General features: G+C 45.6%; 1 protein-coding gene across 2 annotated transcripts in view; it reads right to left on the bottom strand.

The window, feature by feature from the left end:
- Positions 1-14,732, bottom strand: part of Iqsec2 (IQ motif and Sec7 domain ArfGEF 2) — an 85,940-nt gene that overhangs the window by 13,719 nt on the left and 57,489 nt on the right. For both annotated transcript variants that reach the window (XM_055617910.1, XM_055617911.1), the window contains exons 3-7: positions 9,243-9,504; positions 8,076-8,477; positions 2,540-3,435; positions 841-1,002; positions 269-391 (exon numbers count right to left, since the gene is read on the bottom strand). In XM_055617910.1, the coding sequence (XP_055473885.1) occupies positions 269-391; positions 841-1,002; positions 2,540-3,435; positions 8,076-8,477; positions 9,243-9,504 (1,845 nt within the window). The remainder of the gene's footprint in view (positions 1-268; positions 392-840; positions 1,003-2,539; positions 3,436-8,075; positions 8,478-9,242; positions 9,505-14,732) is intronic.

Here is a 14,732-nt window from a genome sequence, read left to right on the forward strand (position 1 = left end):
TTTCTTTCTTTCTTTCTTTCTTTCTTTCTTTCTTTCTTTCTTTCTTTTGAGATATGACCTCTCAATGTAGTCCTGGCTGTTCTGGAACTCACTACATAGACCAGGCTGGCCTCAAACTCAAGAGATCCTCCTGTCTCTTCCTTACCACACCAGACCTTCATTTCTGTTTTATGGCAAGGAAATGATAATGCTCAGAAAATTGTCTTCTGGGAGTAGGGCCCCAAAGTAGAAAGGGGCAGGCAGCTTCAGGAGTGGGAAGCAGGCATACCTGAAAGCTTCAATGAGTCGCTCCACTTTCTGGGCCTCACCCTGAACTCGGATATGGGATTGGAACTTCCTGAGTGCATCGTCCAAATCCATCGAGGAGAAGTCCATCTCATCAACCACACAGCTAAAGAGCAAAGAAGCAGGGTGGGTGGTGGCACTCTTAATTTCTCTACACCAACCACTTGCACAAGCAGCCCAACACTCCCACTGGCAGACTCCCAAACTTTGGACCTATGGCCACAAGTATAACATCTGAGGACTGTTTGAGACTGAAGTAAGAAAACTGAAGGCACATGCTTTCCATTAATGTATTCATTTCAGTGATGAGAAATTGAGGCCCAAAGCAAACTCTTAGATGAGCATGCCCTTCACAGAACCACCCTTGGGAGACTTTAGGCATAGGGTCAAGAGAGATAAGACCCTTTTGGTGCAGAGGGTTATGGGAACAGGAAAATCTATTCATCGTATTCTGAAGTTTTTATCTGAACAAAAAAGACAGACTGCTCCTTTCTTCCCTCCTGCCTTCCTTTTCCAGGGATCCCTGGCCCGCCTGCCCCATGTTGGGGTCCTCACTCCAACACATCTCTGTTGAACTGCTTCTGCCGGTTCCCCAGGAATTCCCCAATCATCTGCCGGCTCAGGCCTTTCCGCTCCAGGATGAAGTGAGCCACCCCCACAGGAGTGTCTGACAGGAAGCCTCGCTCAATCAAATACTGGATACCCTTCTCTGGCTTCCTGCAGAAAGAGAGGAGGTAGATGAGATAGTTGTTCCTCTACAACTGTGTCTTTTTCTAAAACTGATTTGAGGCAGGGACTAACTAAGGCTTCAGGGAGCCTAGAATCTATAATGTGGTCAATTCCTTCAGGGTACAGATGAAAGCACCACAGTACAAGAAGAAGACACTACTTTCCTATTTCACAGAGTTTCAAAATTCAAAGGTATGCTCACACTAATTTCCTCTTTTACTGGAGGCATACCACAGTTGGAAGAAAGTAAGTATCTAAATGAGAGCCTGCTCTCTGTCAGGGATTGTGATAGGCCCAGAAATCATCAGAGAGTCTTGAGAGAAGGCCTGAGCTTTCGACCAAGACTGTTTCTCTGAGTCACAGACCCTCCGGACAGGAAGAAGTGGTTATTTTGTTCCACGTCCTTCATCCTATCCAGCTTCTCAACAGACAAGGCACCTCCAATGTTTTCATAGAGTGGGGCCAAAACTTCTAGGGTGGGAACTTGAATGCCTTAGGACCTCCCATAAAAATAAAATTTGGGAGTTTGGACTTTGATGTTCTAGGTCATCTACCTGATCAACCCTGTTCTAACTGCATGACTTTGGACAACCTCTTTTACTTCTCCAGGCCTCAGTTCTTTATCTCTAAAATAAGAATGTTACTATACTACCAACCTTGTTGAGCTATTGTGAAAATTAAATATAGGTGGCAGTGTTTAACAGAATATAAAGATGTGAGGTATTACGTCAAATGCCTTCCATTATAGCTAATGTTTTCTAATTACATCTTCTGTTTTCTAATTATTTTCTAATCAAATGCCACACTCTCACCCCCATTCCTCAGCACCTGGCACAGAACCAGGCACCTAGAGAGAGCTTAGTCACCATTAGTCACACTAGCCTTCCGCCAAATATGCAACCCTGCTTAAGGAAAGATGGAAAAAAAAAAAACTGAAGCCCAAAGAAGGAACACGAGTTACCTAAGACTAGACAGTGAGTGAACAAAGGTACATTAGGGGTCCAGGTCTAGGGTTCTTTATACTTGAGATTGCCTCTCCTCTAAAAGAGGGGGATATGGGGAGGGGGGACAATGCCTAGAAGCCATTTGGAAGAGAAGTCTTGCTCAAGATCATATGAACAGGTACTGAAAGCACTATGACCTGAACTCAGACATGTTTGGGGGCTCTGTATTCTGCAACCTTGTTTTCTTCTTTGTTTCCTAGTTTATTTAGTTGTCTTTTGAGAATGGGTCTTACTCTGTAAGCCTAGGCTGGCCTGATGCTCACAAATGAGCCCAAGTTATCTTCTAACTGTGGCAATCCCTTTGACTCAAGTCTATTAGGTGCTAAGATTTACAATCATGAACTACTACATGTACTTTCTGCCACCTTCTACTAGTCCTCGTCCCTGGACATCTGGGAAGAAATACCCTTTCATCAAATGAAGGATGGTAGAACCAAGGTCACTTCTTGGTGCTAACTCCTAAAACAAGGTGTCCATGCAGGGTGGGAAGAGGTAAGGAAACTAGAACTGAAAGCACATACTTATTGAAAAGGTTGAGGCCAATTCTGTAATGCCGCCTCTGTACCACATCATTGTTGAAGGCTGGTGAATCCCAGCTGTGCCTTGTCTCCCGCTGGTAAGTCTGCTTGCACAGGCCAGTGGCTGGAGGTTCCCTTAGGCTATCCCGAGATGAGGAGCCAGAGCTGCAGTTGATGGTCTCATTGGAGTTGCTGGAGCTCTCCAAGCTTTCATTGTCTCCACCATCAGAGTTCTCACCTGCTGCCTCACACTTTCCCAACCTCCGACCTCCAGCCACACCACTGGGCCCAGTGCCACTATTGGGGGCTGGTGGCAGGGGCCCTGGTGGGGCTGGAGCTGGACCCTCAGGGGCAGGGTAGTGTCGGTGTGGGATTGGGGCCCTGCCTGGTGGCCCCTTGTGCTTCAGGGTCCCATGGGGGCTGCAGCCATCAGCCTCATACACCAGCTGGCGGTGAACAGAGCCGCGATCTGAGCGGTCACTCAGGTCTACAGAACTGTCACTGGGAGGCTCAATGGTAAGGAGGGGAAGGTGTGCTGCCCGGAGCCTGAAATCCCGGCACTCCAAGCACCCAGGACCCCTTCGAGTGCCTTCCTCACGGCTACCATCTTCCCGGGTCCCTGGTGGCATTGGTGGAGGAGCTGGTGGGAGGGGAGCTGGTGCCCAGAACTCAGGGCGGCCTTGGGGTGGGGGCTCTGTGCTGGGCAGTCGCTCAGGTGATGGAGGAGGAACTGGGTCATCCAAGTAGAGGGGAAGGTCACTGAAAGATGTGGCTGAACTGTCCTCTTGCTGTTCCTTTGATTCCCGCTTCTCCAGTTGTGCTGACCCTGGCTCCTCAGACATAGGGCCTGATGGGTGGCAGTTCAGGGCCTCATCAATGGATTCAGCTAGAGACTTTACCTGCACACAGTGAAAGGTAAAAAAGAAAAAGGAATGATAAAAGAGGAATGGTACAAGGGTCAGAAGGCGAGAAGAGAAGGAAGGGCAGGGAAAGCTTCCTCGTGGCTCAGCCAAAAGAGAAGATTCCCTTTATTTTAAACTTTTAAAATTAATATTTGTTTATTGTCTGTGTATGAGTGTTTTGCCTGCATGTATGTCTGTGCATCACATGTGGAGACCAGAAAAAGGCATCAAATCCCCTGGAATTGGAGTTACAGAGGGTCATGAACTGGCAGTCAAACCCAGGTCCTCTGCTATCTCTCCAGCCTTTTATTATTTCTTCTATATATACACACATTTTTATTGAAAATAATTTTTCATACAATATATTCTGATCGCAGGTCTCCTCCCAACTCCTCCCTGATCCTCGCTACCCATCCAACCCTCGACTTTCTCTCTTTAGAAAACAGACAAACAACAACAAAAAAACAGAAAAATAATTTTAAAAAGACAAAGAGAAACACAAGAAACACACACAGAGACATCCAATAAAAACCCATAAAACACACAAAATTGGAAGCCATAATATACAAGCAAAATGCCAGTAAGACAAAAAAAGTACAAACAAAGCAGTATGAGATAAAGTCTACAAAATTACCATTGAGTTCATTGTGTTTTGTCCAGTCCCTTATTTTAACCCTTATTTTTTTTTTAAAAAAAAGGGTTTACAAGGAACCTCATAGATTCTTAATAGTTTATAAAATAATTTCCAGGGAGCCACTGTGGGTTCACAGAAGCCAGGACTAACAACGACATGAGTGGACTAACAACGATACTCCCGTATCTCAGTCTCCATACTGACCCAAGTCAAATAGTATCTCCTTCCTGATTCAAGCCACAGTCTTGCCTCTACCATACCATTTCAATTCCCATCCAGGAAAGCCCCATATTTCAGTTTCCTCCCAGAGCTCTCTGTGTGAAACTCTCTTATGAAATCCATAATATTTACTCTTGAAAATCTGAACTACACCTAGTAACTCTGTCTCCCTGTGTACCCAGCTTCCAAACTGACCCCCAATAATCTTTTCTTCCTGGTATTCATAACATTGCACTAGAGTTGGTCTGTGTGGCCCACCGCACACTGTAGAAGTGAAGGTATATTGTTTCTGGGAGGAGCCTGTCAAATATTGCAAACTTTGTCTTCCATGCTCTTTGCCTTTTACTCCTTCAGACTTCTCACCTACTGGGAAGCTACACTGTGAACAGTTCTAAGGGAGAGGAACTGCCAACCAAGGATTTACTGAGCATGGAAGCAGACCTGCCAGCCCCAGTCCAGTCTGCTGAGATTGGGTCCTACACAGCTTGACAGTAGCCTCCTAAGAGACCTGGAAGCAGAATCATTGAGCCACAGCCCTCACAGCTTCCTGGCCCTCAGAAACAGCATGAGATAATGTTTGCTGTTGTTGTATGGAGGTACACACCTGTAATGATAGTACTTCAGTAAGCCAGGAGGACCTCAAGTTCAAGGACAGCCTGAGCTATACAGTGCTACTCTGTTCAGAAGAAAAAGAAAGAAAAGAGAGAGTTTGCTGTTTAAACTCAGTTCTAATCTCAGGTTTTAAACTTTGTTATTACTGTATGCATGCACTCATGATGTGTGGGTGTAGGTACATAAGCTACACCATGTGTGTAGAGTCAGAGGGCAACTTTGTGGCATTTCTTCCTCTTTCCACTTTTACATAGGTTCTATAGTTTGAATTCAGGTCACCAGACAAGCCCACCAAGTGCCTCAACTCACTGAGCCATCTTACTGGCCACTAAGGTCAGTATTCAATTACTAAAAAATTTGGAGTAGTTTTCTGTACAGCAATAGGTATTATACATCCCCTCCTCAACTGACTTAGCACTGAGTGCTAGGATCAGGCCTCCTTCTTCTATCTTTTCCATCAGATGGCATTATCCTATTCTTTAGTCTTCCCTTGAGGGATAGGTACAAGTCCAATTGGTATTTTAGATAAGCTACCACTTGACACAGAAAATATGCTTATTTATCATATGAATGAATGGGTGCATGATACAGACCTTCCCTTCATTACTTCTTTCATTCCCTCCATTTTACTAGCCTCAGAGAAGCAAGCATAGACCAATGACAAGCTTATATAACAGAGTTTAGATCACAGTTATTTCTTCTTTTATAAAGCTTCATTCATTCAACAATTTCTACCAAGTACTTCCTTTGTTTTAGGGAGAAAAAAAAACCTAACTTAGCAGTTACCAAATACCAGGTACTTTCATGTATGTTACCTAGTTGAAATGCATTTCACAACAGCTCTAAAATAGCACTAAGTAGAAAGCTTTACCTTCCTTTTGCTGATTAAAATAACGAAGCTATGCGGCTGGGAGCTGGCACAGCTGTGATTTTTACCTAGAGCCATTCTGAAATGTCCTCAGCTTAGAATGACCTCTCATCCTACTAATTGCCATGTCCATTCCCAACATTCCATGTCTTTAATGATGTAATCACTAAATGCCTGAGCAAATAATGTCCTGTAATCCCAGCACAGGGAGGAAGCACTGGCAGGCGGATCTCTGTGTGTTCGAGGCCAGCCTGGTCTACAAAGTGAGTCCAGGACAGCCAAGGCTATACAGAGAAACCTTGTAAAAACAACAACAACAACAATAACAAAATCCCAATCCCAACATCTCTAAGTAGCTACATCTTTTCAGTCATGTAAAGCCTAGTTACAATGCTATTTTCTCCAAGAAACTGATGGTTCTCCCAGAATCCCTTCTGGTTCTGAGCACATTCTATTTTAGCAGATAATCATACACCTATACGCTTCTGCTGTCTACCAGACTGGAAGATCCTTAAGAATATGTACCAGAGCACATGCCTCCATCTCAGGCTCCTCCTTTATAAAACAAGGAAACGTATCTCTACCTCACAGATCTGTTGTGAAGCATAGAGAGTACCCGGCACCCAGCAGGTGCTCCTTACGTTACTAAAGCCTTAATTTGATATATATCAAGTTTCAAACAGTGGGAACTTTCTATATTCTTATTTGTCCCATATATTCTTATTTTATTGCATTTATTGTATGTGTGTGTGCTTGTATGTCACAGCACATATGTGCACGTGAAAGGAAAACTTTCAAGAATCATTACTCTGGGCTGGAGAGTTGGCTCAGCTGTTGTCTTAGTTACCTTTCTAGCCCAAAGTTTCAAACTCCTTCCACAATCCTCCCCCAAATGTGGTAAGGTCTGTCACAGCAATGTCTCATGGACCTTATACTAACTTATGTTTTAGTTAGGATTTCTATTGCTGTGATGAAACACCATGACCAAAATCAACCTGGGGAGGAAAATGTTGATTTCAGCTGACAGCTTGTAGTCCAACATCCAAGGAAGTCAGGCCAGAAACTCAAAGCAGACATCTGGAGGCAAGAGTTGATGCCGAGGCCATGGAGGAATGATGCTTATTGGCTTGTTCCCCACAGTTGCCTCAGCCTGCTTTCTTATAGCATCCAAGTGCCAACAGCCCACAATAGCAACACCCACAGTGAGCTGGACCCTCCCACATCAATCATCAACCAAGAAAATGCATCAAAGGCTTGCCCACAGGCCAATCTGATATGAGTGGGCATTTTCTGAAATTAGGGTTCCTCTTCCAAAATGACTCTATCTGTGCCAAACTGATGGAGAACTAGCAGCACAACAGTTAAGAGCGCATGTTACTCTTGCAGAGGACCCAACTTCATTTCCCAGCACCCACATGGTGGCTCACAATCATACATAATTCCAGTTTCATGGAACCAGATGCCCTCTTTTGAATACAACAGGTATCAGGTATGCACAGGGTACACATATATACATGTAGGCAAAATACCCAAACATATAAAATAAACTAAACAATCCTTTTTATAAATCAATTTTTGAGGACTAGAGAGATGGCTCAGTGGTTAAGAATATATACTGCTTTTGCAGAGGACCTGAGTTTGGTTCCCAGCACCTATGCCAGATACCTTACAACTGCCTTCAACTCTAGCTCTAGGGGACCAAACATCATTTTCTGGCCTCCTTGGGCACCTGCACACATGTGGCATACATACAAAGATACACAACATAAAAATAACATTTAAAATAAAGAATCTGTTCTTCCTTCCATAGGGTGGGTTTTGGGGAATCAAACTTGGGTCACCAAGCTTGGCAGCAAGTGCCTTCATTCACTGGCCCATCTCACTGGCCCTATGCACCCATGTTCTAACTACATTGCTTGCTTTAGCAATGTAGTTTTGTTGTAACAGTGCTGGAGATGAAACTCAGGGCCTGGCACATGTTATGCAAATGCTCTGCTACTGAGGCACATCCCTGCCCTTGGGTTTGTTCTGTTTGTTTGTTTGTCTGGGTGTTTGGTGTTTTTTTTTGACACAGGTGTCCCCAATGTTCCTGCCTCAGTCTCCCTAGCACTTTGATTATAGGTATACACTCAGCTGTATTTTTTTTTCTCATGTTAACAATTCTCTCTCATCAGTCTCAGTTAAAATCACTGGTATTTGTTGCTATTAAGTGCTTAGTAGTACAGTTTGGAAAATAAATAAAAGGCAGTAAAAGCAGCCAGAGCCTAGGAATGGAGAAGAAAAGGCCCTTACAGGGCTCCTGACCTGTTTGGAGAAGGAGTCCTCGAGCTCTGTGATGTCATTAGAAAACTCTCCAGATGTGGTAACTGAACTTCCACCACCATCGATGCCCCCACCACAGGAGCCTCCATAGGGGAGGCCCCGTTCAAGCCGGTGGCTCCGGGCACCAGCCATGGCACCCTCATCCAGCGAGGCAGGCTTGCCCTCGAAGTATGCAGGGTTCTGTGCTTTCTCGTACTCTTCAAAAGAGAACTGCATCCTCATGTTGGACAAGATGATGCGGCGGGACATGCGGCTCTCTGAAGCTGAGCTGCGCAGCCGCTCAAAGTTCTTATTCATACGGTACTGGCGAAAGGCTGTCTGGATGGTCCTGGCAGCCCTGCGGCTCAGGAAGGAGCCCCCATACTTCCTCTCCAGCATTTCCACCTGTCAGAGGAACAAGTTCAGAAAGTTGCCAGAGCCTCGTGGCCTTGGTCTTCAGCCATATCCCATCTAAGTCACAACTAATTGCTGGACATAATGACGTGCTATGTGCTCAGTGTTTTCTCTTTTGTACTCACAAGATACATACAAGAAAAATTATTTAAAGTCAGAAAAAGCTTAGAGAAGCCAAAAAAAAAAAAAAAGAAAAGAAACAGTAATGAAGAGTAGGAAGAAAGAATCAGAAAAACAGAGGAAAGCAGGAAGGAAGGAAAGAAGGGAGAAGGGTGAGGGAGGATTCACATATAGTCTAAACATTTTGGCATACCAATAACTAATGTGTTGATAACTGCCCTTCCAGGCTTTATGTTTCTTAAATCTTGTATTGTCCCCCCCATCCCTCCCCTCTTTTCTCTCTTTTCCACCCCTAGACAGTGTGTTGCACCATACTGTGAAATTGTCAAGTTATTTGTGTGCCTCCCCTTCCCTTAGATTGCATGTCTTTGAAAGCTGAATGCAGGTCTCATTCATCTTCTGGACAAGATGTTTGCTCAATAATGTTTGCTGAGTGAACAGGAGACTCATTGCATGTGCAGTGAATGTTGTGAATCACCTGTACAGTGATGGGCCCTGGAGCCAGTCTTCTCCAGATCCAGCCTTACTGTCCCTCCCTGAATACCACCCTCAAGTGCCACACCCCACCTCCTCCCCCCCCCTTTGGCCTTTTCTGTATCCCACTCCCATTATCAAGCAGAGCCATCTCTTCTGCACCTTCTTGTCCTGCAGGTCTGTGGAGAGTTCATAGCTGTCTGACAGGGCCTTGGAGCGCTTTATCTCCTCCTCCTCCTGCTTCCTCAAGGCGACACTGGCTGGCTGGAGGCGTGCCCTCTGAGCCCACGGAAGGCCCACCCCAGCAGGGGGGCCACCCATGTGGCTGCTGGTGGGGGGCAGCTGGCTCAGCCGGTAGGGGGGTTGGCTCCCAGGACTATCAACCGCTGTGCTCAGGTCACTGCCTGGGGCATCACCCTCCACACTGTGGAGATGAGATAAAATGAGCCAGGATGTGGCAACAGGAGAGAGGCTTGCTAGGCCTATCTGAGTAAGTACACTAGATCCTGCCCCCAACCCCATCTTCTCCCAGTTCCTCAGATTCCTAGGGAGCCCAACATTTAAAAGACCTTCGATCTGCCTCCTCACAGCCTTCACAGTTTCTTCCCTCAAGTGCCCTTATTTATCTTCATTCCATTTCAGTCCCTTCCCTTTGGAGCTCCATTATCCGTAATTCCATTCTGAGATACTGGTCCCTCAAGGGTGTCTTCTCACTTTTGTCGTCAGTCCAACCCACTGCCCCTCACAATCTGATTCAGTCACAACCTTATTTCTAGTCACCCGCTCCTGTCCCTAGTAGCTCCAGCCTCACATCTTTCTTCCCCTAATGGCCTAGTTGTTCCTTCTCCAGACTTCTCCCAGCTCTAGCCCCTCATAACCCCATGCAGTGATTTTCCTTGTAGTTCTATTCCCAGAACTACCCCAGACCAGTTCCGTTGACATATCGCCCCTCCCGGTCATGTTGGATGATTCCTGCCCATCCAGGTTCTCCCCTTCCCCCACCCGGCCCTGCCCCTGTGCCCTGCCCCTGCCCTTAGCAGCCTGGAGTCCAGGCCTGGCCAGTTCCCAGGGTTCCCAGGCTGTGGCTGCGGCTGCTGCTGCTGCTGCTGCTGCTGTTAGTGCTGCTGCTGGTGTTGCTGCTGCTGCTGGTGAGAGGGCAGGGTGAAGGCACAGGCTGGGCCACAGTAGGAAGTGCCTCCCATTCAGCATCCTCACAGGTAAAGAGCTGCCCTGCGGGGAAGCTTCCTTTTTCTCCTCATGTCCTCCTTTGCTCAGGGGAGGAAGGCAGGGGGTTCTCAAGCAGAAAGGTAGCAGGAGCTGGGTCCCAGGTCTTGCCTGCTGGGGTTATCTAGAGCTGTTGTTCTGCCAGATCTGCTCCCACAGTGCCATGGCAACCAGGCTGCCAGGGAACCCAGGTGGCAGCAGAGCTCCAGGGCATGCTGAGAAGCACAGAGGTGGGGAGAACCAGGAAGCCTGAGGCATGGAGGAGGTTGTGGGAGAATGGGTATGGCTGGGACTAAAAGAAAGATTTTTTTTTTAATTGGGGAAGTAGTATTTGCTGGAGGGGCTCTTGGATAGTAAAAGAATTAAAGGGCCACTCCTCAGCCTCTATTGAGAAAGGACAGAGGACAAGGCGATGGCAAACTGGGGAGGGGGATATTGGGGGGTGGAAGGGGTTAACTACTAGCACAAGAGCTTATGCTGGCTGGGGCCTGTCAGTCTTCCATGCTGGAGGTCAGGGGCAGTAGAGCTGGGCTCTGCCCTTGAGGGAACTCTCACTCACTGTTCATCCTCCACCCTCCCAAGCACTACTCAGAAGGAGAATGAAGGACAGCTTTCCACCCTAAAGTTTCTTTTTCTTGGACCTCACAGGCCCCGATGCCACCCTCCACAGGTTAGACCCAGCCCAGCATCAAAGACACTCCTCTTGTCTCCCTCAAGACACTCCCTCTTGTCTCAGCATTCTCTCAAACATCTCATTTCATTTCATCACATTTCAAACCCAGCTTTGATCAACTATCTTTTCTATCCACAAAACAGCCACAGTTCTCACTGCCTACAAGTTAGTCCAACTTTCAATCATTCTGGCATTGAAGGCCTCTAAAGGTTCAACAGACAATGCTTCTAGAATACTTAGTATTTAGGTACCATTCTTAGCAGTTTGTACTTAATAACTTGGTTGCTCTTTCTAAATAACACTATGAGGTTGTTCTTTTTCTTCATTTTATATAGAAAACAAAGCCTAGAGAGGTTAGCTATCAAGCAGGATGCAAATCCAGGCAGTGTGACTCAATCATTAAGCAACCCCTTAATCTAATTTACTCTACCCAGATTCTGTTTCTCTGAAATGTTCCTCAAGCCCCTACCTCCCAAACTACTTATCTATTCCTAATGCTATCCCCAACATTTCTGCTAGTGCAATCTGAAATGTTCCACACACTAGTTCTATTAAGATTCAAGGCATGTGCCCTTACTGAGGATGCCCCCTTGAATCTTGCAATCTGACAGAAATTACTGCTGATCTTGCTCAGTAATTTCACATGATTCTTTTTTTTCTGGAACAGATTAGCTTTGGCAAAGAGTGCATGACTCTCAGTATCCCAGCACAGGAAGAGAATTTGGTAATCTCCTATCTGGCTGGCACAGGGTACAGAGCCTAGACCAGAGTAGGTGTTTCTGGCCTGAGGAAGTCAGTTTATGTTCTTGATGGCTGCTCTAATAGAACTCTCACCCAATTTTTTACAACAAACTTCAGTCTTATTTGCAAATCTCTTCTCTATGCTGTGGATAGAGAGAATGTTGAAACATACAAATTAGCCCATCTTGCCTTCTCATCCAACCTTTTCACAGCTTTCCGTAATTCGCTCAATAAACAACAGCCAAGTACTTCCCGTGTGTCAGGCACAGCACTAAGCACAGAGAATACAATAGCAATCAAAGCCATGAAATTATTTCTTCAGGAAGGTGATATTATAGTGAGGGAAACATACAAGAAAGAAAGAAAGAAAGAAAGAAAGAAAGAAAGAAAGAAAGAAAGAAAGCAAGCTATCATTTCAAGTAGAAATAAGTGTTAAGATGGAAAATAGAGTGCCAAAGAGTGCTATTTTAATTGTGGTGTGTGTGTGTGTGTGTGTGTGTGTGTGTGTGTGTGTGTGTGTGTGTGTTTAAGAGAGAGAAAGGCAAAGGTGGGCTAGAGACAGAGACAGACTAGGGGTAGAACTCAGAAAATTATGCAGGCTATGCAAGGTCTTTACAACTGAGCCATGAACCCAGGCAAAAGTGCTATTTTAGATGTGGTGTACAGAAAAGCCTGGGGTGGGGGCAGAACCCTGAGGGAAATGAGGAAGTGAGCTGTGTAGGTGATTAAGGCAAGAAAGTAGAGTCAACAAAACAAGTCTTCATGTTTAAAGATCAATTAAAAGATAGTAAAGCCAGAACTTAGTGAAAAAGAGAGAGTAATGAGAGGGGTGAGACAGGTGATGAGAGTTGTACTAGTTAATTTTTGTTAACTTGACACAAGATAGAGTCACCTGGAAATGGGGAGCTTCAGCCACTAGATTGGCTTGTGGGCATGTGTGTGGGTATTTTCTTGGTTAGTAACTGATGAGGGAGGGCTCAGCCCACTGTGGATAGTGCCAACCTGGGAAGGTGGTCCTGGGGTGTACAAGAAAGCAGAGTAAGCCATGAAAAGCAAGCCAGCAAGCAGCATGGTCCCTGCCTTCAGGTTTCTGTCCTGTGTTCCTGCTCTGACTTCCCTGATGATGAACTGTTAGCTGGAAGTGTAACATGAAATAAAGCCTCCCCCCACCCAAGTTGCTTGTGTCCTGTGATTTATTACAGCAACAAAAAGCAGACTAACACAAGGGACACTGAGCCTATCATAAAAACTTTCAATCTGATTGAGATGAACATAGGAGGGATGTAACCTAACATTGTCAATAAAACAGCTTCCAGCTTCCTTACCTGTCCTGAGCCCTATCCCACACCTAAACCTGGCTACCTTCTGTTCACACTTCAACATTTAGTTCAGGTGTGCCCTTTCACACCTGCTTGCCTCCTTCACACATGTTGCCTTAAATAAACGCCCCTCCTTTATGTACAACTCTACATTCATCTCTGCTCCTTGCAATTCCCTGCAACAGGCACTGTTACTCCCTTCATAGTGAAAAGAGGTAGAGTTAATATAAGTGTAACTCCAGGCCACACATAGCTTATTAAGTAAGAAAGTCAAGATGCAAACTCAGAGCTCAGATGGCCCTCTAATGATATTTCAGTGCCTCTCCTATTCCCAGCCCTGTGCTGCTCCAGACTCTTTACTCCTTGGTAATTCCTCTCTTGAGAACTTACCCATTTTGACTGCAATCACAGTTGCAAGAATTGTAGGGTGGCAGCACAGCCTTCCATTGGAGAGACTGGACACACACACACACACACACACACACACACAAAGGAGATTACTTAAGGGGTTGCTTCTGCTATCATACGTATTGAAGAATCTGGGGCTGGAGGTGTGGAACCCCTCAACACTTTAGCAACAGGCCAATCACATGGAACTCCCCAAACACACACACGTGGATAAATATAACATCACAGACACATACAAAGGTTAACAAATCTAGAAAGAAATACATGCATCCACAGTCACATGATGTAGACATGAATACACGTAGACACAAACACAGATTGCATGCTGGACTATTCTTTAGTGGTAAATAAGAGCACAGAAGGGGGAAATAAACCACAGAACAAAGTAGAAAGCTATCAGGGCTGGGGAATACAGGAAGTGATGGGGGAGTAAAGGAGAGAAATTCCTTCTGCTTGGGGGTGGCTGAGCAGAATAAAAATAAACTGGCACTTAACTATGCACCTACCCCGTGTCAGGCATTTTCCACACATTATTTAATCTTCATGGCAAACACAAAGGAGGAATTAGGATTCCTGTTTTACAGAGGAAGAAAACAGCTCTAAGAGGGAAAATGACTAACAAAGGTCACAGAGCTAGCAACTGGCATGATGGGGATTCAGACTCAGAGCCTGTGCTGGCCCTCCTGCTGTCTTGAATTCTTCCTGGGAGAGGAAGCTCATGGACTGTGCTTTGCATAGGAAGAGCTAGGATAGATGAAAGTAGAGGAATCTTGTAAGCCAAGGCTCTAAGATGAGGGGAAGCAGGTTAGAATGCCTTCTAGGGACTTGAGGCTGGCTTGTCCATGACAGATGGTAGGGCACTGACCCTCCCCAGATGCTACTACTGTTTACTGTGGGGAGGGGTCTTCTCTCCCTCCTTCTCTTTATTGGTACTGCCTGGAGCCAGGAATTCAGCAGGGAATGGGAATCAGATGCAGTTGCCATGGAAATGAATGGAGGCTGTTGCTATAGATACCATAAGATGAGGGCAAGAGGAAAGGAAGGTTGCTGTAAACTATCCCCATGAAAACTTAGGTTGGAAAGGGAATGGACTGGAAGTGAGATACAAGAAAATAAGGGGATAAGGGTATGTGGATAGAACCAAAGGCTTTAAGGATCTAGAAGGAAAAGGCTGGGCTGACAAGAGTGGCAGGGTACACTAAGGAGCAGCAGCCACTGCCTCTGATAGCTCTTCTGATGTTTTTGTTATGTTATGTTATGTTATGTTATGTTATGTTATGTTATGTT

The sequence above is a fragment of the Psammomys obesus genome, unplaced genomic scaffold (genome assembly GCF_907164565.1).
Source record: "Psammomys obesus unplaced genomic scaffold, mPsaObe1.curated_primary_1811, whole genome shotgun sequence".
Classification (NCBI taxonomy): Eukaryota; Metazoa; Chordata; class Mammalia; order Rodentia; family Muridae; genus Psammomys; species Psammomys obesus.